Consider the following 10,023-nt stretch of genomic DNA (forward strand, 5'->3'; position numbering starts at 1 on the left):
CCTTGAAGGTGGATCCGGCCAGAGCCGGGGTCGAGGCCCAGAGGAACTAGAAGAAGCCTTGGCACAGGGAGCAGCCACAGGCTCCATCTGAATGGTCGCTGGGGTGAGGCGCGACAGTGGGCCCCTGGGAGGCTAAGATGCGCTCAGCTGTCTGCGCTCCCTAAGCCACACAGACTCTGCGGCGGCGGCGGGAATCCGGGCTGGAGGGCAGCACCGCCGCACAGCACTTGGGACAATCCCCGCCTCCCCCTTAGACTTGGGTCCCCTCCGGACTGTAGACGAAGTGGCCCACGCGGAAGCCGGTGGCCGCTGTCTGATGGCCGGTGCTGAAGCCAGGTGCAGGGCCTGGGGCCTGCGGCCCGTGGGCGGCGACCGTCGTCGGTCTCCCGAAAGGAAAGTCTCCCGCCAGGCCCGCGGGGAAGGTACCGAGGCCGCCAGCCAGGGCCCCCATGGCCGAGGCGAAACTGGAGAAGCAGACGGCAGCGTCGGGCGCGGGCGGGGACGGCGGGGCCTGCAGGTCCGGGGAGGCCGCGCCCAGGGGCTCCAGCTCCGGTGCCTCGGCTCCTCCCGGGCTCCCGGCTCCCGAGAGAGCAGCGGCGCTCACCTCTCCTCTCCGCCTCCTCTTCCGTCGGAAGTTCCCGTTGTCGAACATCTTCTCGCAGTTTGGGTCCAGGGTCCAGTAATTGCCTTTACCTGGGCAGGAAGAGAGGACTCAGTTCAGAAAATCTGAGGTTTGACCGACCGTGGTGGGAACGTGAGGAACGCAGGTCAACTTCGAGATTTCCCCACCAGTCCCGTGAGTCCTCACCCCACCCTGAACCTTGAGTTTCGTACTCAAAGAGCCTCCGCAGCCAGACTGGGAAGAAGGTGGACATCCCAGAAAGGCCGGGGAAGGGCAACAACCAAGAATACCGAGTCGCTCTAAGCCCAAGGCCAGGGAGAAAGCGTATGGGGTGCACGGCCCCCTGGACTGCGGCAGTCCCTCTGCCCATGGAGCGGCGCGGAACAGCCTTGGCCTCTGTGCTGTCTCCCGCGCTTTGCGAAGTGGCCTCTCACTGGCTTTACCAGTTCTTTGGCTAGGCACTGTCCTCCCTGTTTTACAGCAAAAGACACTGAAGCCCGGAGAAGGAACCCCAAAGTCGCCCAGTTGACCAACTCTCCTGGTTCTTCCTCCGCGGGAGCGCACAGAGATTTCGAGACTCACAGAGCTCCAGACTTGAAGTCAGGGTCTGCGGGTCCCGGGGTCTTCTCCGGCCCTGGCCTCTGCCAAGCACGTCTGTCCTCCTCCCCCTCCTCCCGCCTCAGTACCCCTAGCTGTGCAGTGCCGGAGGGACTGGGTTGTCCCAGGCCGCCTCAGTCCTGGAGAGCCGGCAGCCGCGCTGCGGGAATAAGTGGAGTCCTGGACGGGGTGTCCACGCGCGCCCTTTTCACCTGGGTCGTCCTCCTCGCGGGGCACCTTCTTGAAGCAGTCATTGAGCGACAGGTTGTGGCGGATGGAGTTCTGCCAGCCCGCTTTGCTGCGCTTGTAGAAGGGGAAGTTGCCGGCCACGTACTGGTAGATCTGGCTGAGCGTCAGCTTCCGCAGCGGCGCGCTCTGGATGGCCATGGCGATGAGCGCCGAGTACGAGTAGGGCGGCCGCACCAGCCGCAGCAGCTCCTGCTGGCCCGAGAGGCTCAGCCACGCCAGGTCGGCGCCCGCCAGGCTGCCCGGGGCGCCGAGGAGGGGGCCGGGGGCCGCGTAGCCCGGGGCCGCGTAGGGCGGAGCAGACCCGGGGCAGGGCGCATAGGGCGCGGGGCTGAGAGCCGGCGCGTTCAGCCACAGGCGCTGGCCGGCGCCCGCGGCGCCCAGATCCCCGCGCCCGTAGCCCACCGGGTGCGCGGCTGCCCGGGCCTGGCTGTGCGGGGCCGGGCAGACACCCGAGCCGTCGCAGTACGAGGCCATGTTCAGTCGTTCCCGGGCCTGGCCGGGAGGCTGGGCGCCGAGGCTCATGGGCGCCCCATCAAGCGCGGCCGCCAGCAGCTCCCGGGTGCCGCCCGCCGGGCCCCGCCCTCCGCCCTTTAAATGCCGTCGGGGCCCTAGCCCGGGGTGAGTGTGGGTTACCAGCCCCCTCCCCCGACAGCGTTGTTAGAGTGTTGTCTGGGTCCCCGCCCCGGGGTCAGCTTTCTGCCCCGCCCTGGTCCGGACTAGAACCAGACACTCAGCCCCGTGACTCCCCCAGTCTGTGCCGCCTGTGCCCGAGACCAGAATCCCCGGGGATCTCACCGATCCCGGCCTCATCTGGCCTCTAGGGCCCCGAAGTCCCGTCTGTCATGGACCCTCGCTCAGGTACCACGTCTCCCGCAGGTCCCCAGTCGAAGGCACGGCACCCATGTTCGCCCATGGGGGACCCTGCCCTTGCCGAATCTCTCATCACCCCGGGCCGCTGTGTGGTTGGGGCCACCGGGAGGGGAGCAGAGGGCCGCTGCGCTGGGCAAGGATGAAGCCCGCGGATGTCGATGGGCTGGGGCCACGAGGAGAGGCAGCTCGGTGAAGGACGCGAGTGCCCGATGCCAGGCCTGACTGGGCCAAGACAGTGGCACTGGAGTCATACGGAGTCCCCGCGCAATTAATGCGCTAAGGTGGACCAGACCCCTGAGAAAGCCGAGATGCTGGAAGCTCGGGACACCCCAGCTGTCCAGGGAAGCCTCTTTTTTTCCCAAAACCCTGTCTGTCACGTTCGCGCATTGGCCTCCTACACGGAGTGCAGGGATTAGCAAAACCCTCCACTCGCCTTACCGGAACTCCCAAAACACCGGGCTTCTGTGTGTGCCTGATTCCGTGCTCTGGAGCCATTCCCCTGGCTCCCGCAAGCTCGCGGGTTTCCCGGGCTGCGTCTCCCCCTACCTCCCGGTCCCCCTGGCTCCCCGCGTCTCCCGGCTTCCGGCCACCCTAATCCCCACCAGCTCTACGGGGGCTCCCCCGATCCAGCGCTTCGACCCCGTGCGCCTGGCTCCCCAAGGCTGGGTGCCTGGGAAGAACGCCAGCCCCCAGGACTCCGGGTTCTTGCCACCTGACAGCGCGCACACGGGGAAGTGAAAATCCTCCGGTGATCAAGTTTCCGAGATAGTGGAAGGGGCCCATCATTCTGAAATGCAGCGCCTGCTGAAAGCGCCAGTCTCATTGAAATTGGCTTCCAGCCCTGGGTCTGTGGATCGCCAAAGCAAATATATTTAAATTCATTTAACAAACCAAAGTTTCAATCCCACTGCCGGCCTCCTTCTCCACTTAAGGAGGAGGGCGGCGGATCTGGGCTAAGGATGGGATGGAGGGAAGGATTTGGACTTTGGAATTAAGGGTCCCAGCTTGTGTCAGCCTTTTACTGTCGGGATGGGCTTGGGCCTCTCAAACTGTGATTTCAAATTTTCTGTAAAACAACCGATTTGTGGAACAATTTAACAAAGAGCAGAAGGCAGAGTCCCTCCATTGCAACACAGGGCTCCCCTTAAAAGTAATTGCCTTTAAGAAGTAGGGGGTGATCTCAAGGTGACTCAGGGTGTTCCAGACATCTAGAGGGTAGAAGCCAGCTTCTCAGTGGGTCTGTACCCACCTGTCCTCTCCCGCTCCCCTAGAGATTTCTAATTGTTGTCAGAGGAGTACAGGTAGTGAGGATCTCAGGTACCTTCCAGAAGCTCCCCAGGCTCATTGCTGCAGGGACAGCTGGGGGGGGCGGAGGGATGGGTGTTCTCAGTGTGGAAAACACTACCTGCTTCCTCCTGCTCCCATCACAAACAGCAGCCAGACCCGTCTGCCCGCTGAGCGATTCTCAGCGCTTCCTCACTATTTTAAACACGTGCATTCTCTGTAGGTGCGACAAGCTTTTTGGTAACAGCATCGTTAAAGAAAACGTCTTCCCATCAGCGAATATGGTTGCAAGCATGACTCAGATGTGTTCCTGATGAAGCAAACTGTCTTGGCTCATGTCCACGCCTCTTCCCCTCTGTAACAATACTTAGTTTGGTGAGAGTCTAAGCAGGTTTCCACATGGACATTTTGAAAAGACTGCTGGTTAGGAGGCAGCTTTCCAGAAACCAGGCTTTGTGAGGCTGGGACAGTGCAGAAGCCACCCAGCTTGGTCTTGACCCAAACCATAGGAGTCATGGAGAAAAAGCACCAGACTCAGAAGCACAGCCATGTGGGTGGGGCGGGGCAGGAGGGGGTGGGCGGGATTCCCAGCACAGCCCGCATCCATAGGACCTATAGCCCTTCTTCCCTTTGTTCTAGCAGTAGGTGTGGATGTGTAGTTTCTGCAGAGTCCAGAAGCTTCTGCTCCTCCCTAGGGAGGGGTGCGGGGAGGGAGGTTAGACTGCCCAAGACACTGAGTGTAGGAGACACTTGTCTTGGTGGAGTAACACTGTGATTAAGGAGGAAGCATTAAGGTTATCACAGTGAACTGCGTGACTGTGATAATAAAATCAGAGACACTGAATTTTAAAGAACACCTTGGCTCATCTCTTACAATGAAAAGGAATAAAAAAAAGATGATCACTCTTTCCAAATCCCCTTTAATTTTAATAGCCTTTCTTTCTGTTAATATTGTAATTAACACTTGTGAGTTTCAGGACTTCTAAGAAAATCGGATGAAGCTTCATGTAATTTCTCTCAATTTTGCTTTTATAAAAAGCATTACGGTTTGTGCAGGAAGGCCCATATTTTAATCATTGTTCCTGGCTTTCTGAGCCCAATGTCCATCTTCCGTCTCTACTGTAATAGTTTCCTATCTTTCAACAGATTGGACCCATAAAATGAGTATCTAGTAGATGGAGTACAGTCATTTGCGGGAAGAAATGCTTTAACATTTGAGTCAGAGTTGGATGGAACTCTGATGAGAATTTTTCAAAAAGGGGAAAAAAAACCCAAAAAACATAGAGGGATGAAATTACGTGGAAAAAGACTCCATCTTCAGAGTACCCGGCTCCCCCTGCGCCCTCAGCCCTTCCCACGTTTCCCAACAGAACCCCACCCCTTCCTCAAACCCTTGCCCCTTCCCCTTTATTCTCAAAAATGACCCCACTGCCTGCTTTGAGGATGGGTCTCCCCAACGTTTCCCACCCAGCTTCTGAGCTTCCTACAGCTGCACCCACACCTGTTCTCCTTCCTTCTGGTCACCATGGGAGAGGAGCCCCTCTTTGTCACACTGGTCTCTGTGTGAGGGAGGTAGGACTGGCACCAGGTGGGGCACAAGGGCCACCCGATGTGCACCATTTAAGGAGGCACTCCCCCCGAGGACCCGAGTGAGAGGTGCAGACCTCCCAGTTCTTATGCCCACACTTCTCCCAGGGGCCTCCCTCTGTGATCCTCCCCCTCCCCCTCCACCCTGCTGCATTACAGATCTTGGTGTCTCCACCCGGGGTCCCTCTCCAGATGCTGCTCCCTCTCTTTGCCTCTCTCCTGCTTCTGCTGGTGCTTGCTCTGCCCTCCCCTCTGGAAAACACCATCAACCCAAAGAGACAGCTGCTCTGGCATGTCTCTGGTGTCCTCTGTCTCCAGGACATCACTGGAGAGTGATGACTCTCTCTCCTCCTCACCTGACCGTCAGCAGCCCTTGATGCCTTCCAGATCCACACCAGTTCCTTTCCCTGTTTTTCAGCTTTGTTCTCTGATTTATCTCCCCTTTCCTGGGTTCTCCTCAAGCTCTAGGTTGGCCTGCCCCCCTCGTAGGGCTCTGTTTTAGGACCCCTTTCTCCATGCCCTGTGGGTTTAAGTACCAGCCAGTAACTCATGGTTTCTTAGACTCAGCGTGATTGACGCTGGGCTGGATAAGTCTTTGTTGTCCTGTGTCTTGTAGGATGATTAGCAGTGTCCCTGATGTCTGGCTCCTAGATGCTGGCCGTACCCCTCTGGTGTGACAACTAAATGGCTCCTAAGCATTGCCAACGGTTCCCTGTCAGGCCAAACCACTTCCAGTGGAGAACTCCTGAATTCCCTAAAGATTCTGTCATTTTTGTCAGCCGTTTGGATGTCCTCTTCTCTAACTCAACATGCCCCAACTGAATTCATCATCTTTCACACAAGAACAATGACAGCAACCTCTAGCAGCTGAGAGTGCCCCAGGCTGACAGCCGTCAAGGAAGCAGGAACTCCAGTCCTCCAACCATCAGGAACTGAGTCCTGTCAGTAACAGCAATGGCCTTAGAAGAGGGCAGGGCGCCAGAGACAGTACCCAACACTTTGATTTAACCCTCAACAGAATACCCAGTTATGCTTTCCAGACACCTGACCTACAGAATCAAGAGCCAGTGAATGGGCATTGCTTTAAGCTGCTAAGGTGTGGTAATAGCAATAGCAGACTTAAAACAAAGGCAAACAGGGCCATGTCATTCCCGTTCAGTGACCCCCACTCTTTGCAGTGAGAAGGAGGTTCCCACATCTCACTGAGTCTGGCCCTGCCCCTGTGCCCTTACTTCTCATTATCTCTTGTGTGGGACTCTAAGAAAGGCACATCCACTGATTTTTAAGGCTGGTTGGCAGGACCCACCCGGGGTGGAAATGTCTACCTAACCTTTTAAAAACATTTGAAATTGGAGAGAACTCCAGCTTTTGGTCCTTGAATGGATCACTTACAGCATCCACAAAAACTGTCCTTGACTTTTGCAGTTCTCGCCTTCCAAAGAAGGTCCCAAGTTCTAGAATGATATATGGATTTCCAGTTTCTCACTCTAGAAAAGGTCAGGCCAGGGGCCACTGTGGCCAAGAGCTCTGGCGGCACTGAACCCAACCTTGGCCTCAAGCCACAGACCTTAGGTCAGTGATTCCACCTCTGACTTCTATGTTTTCCCCACCTGTGAGGTGCTTTGACATATTAGGTTTCTCGATTAATACTAGAACTGAAATTTGCTTCAAACTCTTGTCACTGAGAAAAGAGACTAGAACATCATCAGGGTTCTGCAGATGCCAAAACATTTCTTAGAGACCGTAGAGGGTGAGAGATTACCTACAGATACACCTGGATCCAGATGTGGGCTCTAGTCCCAAACACACCTCATAGCCTCCTCCAAGCCTCAGTTTCTCTGTCTGCAAAATGGAACCAATCATGCCCATCTCATAGTTATTATGAAGACTACCTGAGTTGATACATGTAGAATATGCATGAGTGAGTGATTGCTATTGGACCTCTGTTGGCATTCTCTCTTTCAATTAATCAATCATCCTCTGGTCTAGAGAATGAATCTTACATGTAGCATTCATCCCCTGCTATAAGTTAAATATACTCACATATGTTCTTTCTATTCTTGACAGATAACTGAGGAAAGGCTTTATTTACGAGATTTTTTTCTCCTCCTTTTTCCTTTTATTAAGGAAAAACCTGACCATACTTAAATATAATATTTAAATAGATGACATATCACTGATTTTTCAGCTCTTAAATTTTGTATATTTTAACTTTCATTCTCACCAAGATCAGATGTTGAGTTCCAGTCTGTAAGTTCCGGCTGCATTTGCTTTGTCTCTGTGCACATGGGTATTTTGTCATTGAAGCCTTTAAGTATAAATTATAAACCTTTTGATTCTCTGCTCTTACACGTGTCAGCATCCATCTTTTAAGAAAAAGACATCGTCTTATACACCATCTCATAATCACAACTAACAAATTGGTAGTAATTCTATAATATTATCTAATATATACTTCATATCAAAATTTCTCCAATTTTTCCTAAATAACTTTTTAGCCTTTTTCTTTCCAAATCAGAATCCAGTGTACCTATGAGAGCTCTCCTGTATTGGTCATGTCCCTTCAGTTTCTTTTATTCTAGAACATTCCCTACCTTCTGCCCCCTGCCCCAAAGTTTTTATTTAAGGTACTGACTTGTGGGAGGTCCCACAATCTGGATTTGTCTGATTGTCTCCTCTGGTAATGGTAACCTTGTTAATGTATCTCCTGCACTTCTTTTATGCTGGAAGTTAGGTTTCAAGATTGATATGGATTCTGGTTAAGTTGTTTTACCCCACCGTATTGGCAGGCATACGACGCCAGGTTGGTCCCCTCTCACTAAGTGTGGTCATTGGGTTAAGGGAATGAGAGCTAGATCTCTCCATTGTAAAGACAATTAGGAACTAATCCGTGGTATGATGCTTGAATACAATTAAAAAAAACAAAAACAAAACCACGCAGCATTTGTGCTAATAGGTATCTATCCAAAGGATACAAGCATAGTGATTCAAAGGAGCACTTGCACGCCGATAGTCATAGTAGCAATGTCCACTATAGCCCAAATATGGACAGAGTCCAGATGGCTGTTGACTGATGAATGGATAAAGAAGATGTGGTGTGTATATATACACGGGAATATTACTCGGCCATCAAAAAGAATGAAATCTTGCCATTTGCAGTGATGTGGATGGAACTGGGGGTATTATGCTAAATGAAATAAGTCAGAGAAAGACAAATACCTTTTGATTTCACTCATATGTGACATTTAAAAAACAAAACAGAGGAACACAGGGGAAGGGAAGGAAAAATAAAATAAGATAAAAACAGAGAGGGAGACAAACCGTAAGAGACTCTTAACTATGGGAAAGAAACTGAGGGTTGCTGGAGGGTAGGTGGATGGGAGGGGATAATTGGGTGAGGAGTATTAAGAAGGGCACGTGACGTAATGAGCGCTGGCTCTTATATGCGACTGATGAAACACTAAATTCTACCCCTGAAACGAATAATGCAGTATATGTTAACTAAATTGAGTTTAAGTAAAAAATTAAAAACAAAAACAAAAATTCAGTTCCCCAAGTAAAAGGATCCGTAGGTAGGAATATCCACTGATCTTACTTTCTGTTGGTGGTGTCTGCCTGAATCAGTCTACTGAGGGTTACAACCCGGAAATTTCCTAATTCCATCACTCCAATAACATTCGTTACCAACTGCCATTTTTCTGTAAAATAGAGCTTTCTGTCATCAATTGAACTGTAATTCCTATTAAAACGACAACTCCCCCCATGATTCTTTCCCCTTATTGATCCATTTTAAGAGTAAGGTGTTGGTAAAACAGTCATCATAATTGGAAACAATAAGTTTAATAAGAGAAGTTTTTTTTTTTTTTGAGTATCACTATGGAGTCAGGAATTTTTCATGTACTTAATGTTTTAATAAATTCTCATTATTTTTGTGATGTCTTATCTTGCACATCTCCTGGCACACAACATGTCTATTTGTGTAGTTAGGGAGGTAAATAATGGTGCTTTTTTTTCTCTCTCTCTCTTCACTAGTCTGGATTTTTTTCCTAATAACTTTTTTTTAAATAATGAGTGCAATGTCTTCATTGTCACCGATAAATAGACCACGAACTCCAGGAAGCTGAGTTAAGACACTGAAGTCACCCTCTTCGTGACCACATGATGGCTTTGCGTGTTGATCGTCCCTCTTGGGAGTGTCTCTGTCCCTAATTATGTGACTGTAATGCCATCTAGTGGGAAGTTAGAGTCTATTTCCTCAAGTAGACCCATTTGATGAGAAAAATCCCACGTGTGTGTCACGTACCAGGTAGCTTCAGTTCCATTACTTCCAAGAAACTTAAGCTTACTTAAGTAGTGCAACTTAAGTAGTGAAACAGATAAGAGGAAAATAATATTCATAATTTTTTGAGGATATAATCTTTCTCCAAGAAAGATACTGTACAAAGTGGACAAGTTGTTTTTATCATAGTTTTTTTATGTAAATTTTTTAGAAATCAACTCATTTGACCTTTTCTTATTAGTTTCAGAGGTAGAATTTAATGATTCATCAGTTGCCTATAACACCCAGTGCTCAGTCAATCTCGTCCCCTCCTCAGTCCCCTCACGGTCCCTCCCTGCCCTTCACCAGTTACCCCATCTCCCCACCTCCCCTCCTGCAACCCTCAGTTTGTTTTCTAGAGTCCAGCCTTTCTTACGGTTTGACTCCCTTTCAATTTTCGCCTTATGTTTCCTTCCTTGTATTTTTAAAATTTGAATTAAAAATTGTAATGCCTATTTTCATGATAATTCTATTGAATTTTTTCTTAACAAAATGC

General features: G+C 51.1%; 1 protein-coding gene across 1 annotated transcript; it reads right to left on the reverse strand.

Annotated features, from left to right (window-relative positions):
- Nucleotides 1-250: 250 nt before the first annotated feature.
- On the reverse strand, nucleotides 251-1,990 carry FOXI2 (forkhead box I2; the record flags this gene model as incomplete). Its single annotated transcript, XM_080823539.1, has 2 exons — nucleotides 251-693; nucleotides 1,432-1,990. The coding sequence occupies 2 exons, from the start codon at nucleotides 1,988-1,990 to the stop codon at nucleotides 251-253; spliced, it is 1,002 nt and encodes a 333-aa protein (XP_080679665.1).
- Nucleotides 1,991-10,023: the final 8,033 nt, after the last annotated feature.

This window comes from Martes martes, assembly GCF_963455335.1.
Source record: "Martes martes genome assembly, chromosome: 14".
In the NCBI taxonomy this organism is placed as follows: Eukaryota; Metazoa; Chordata; class Mammalia; order Carnivora; family Mustelidae; genus Martes; species Martes martes.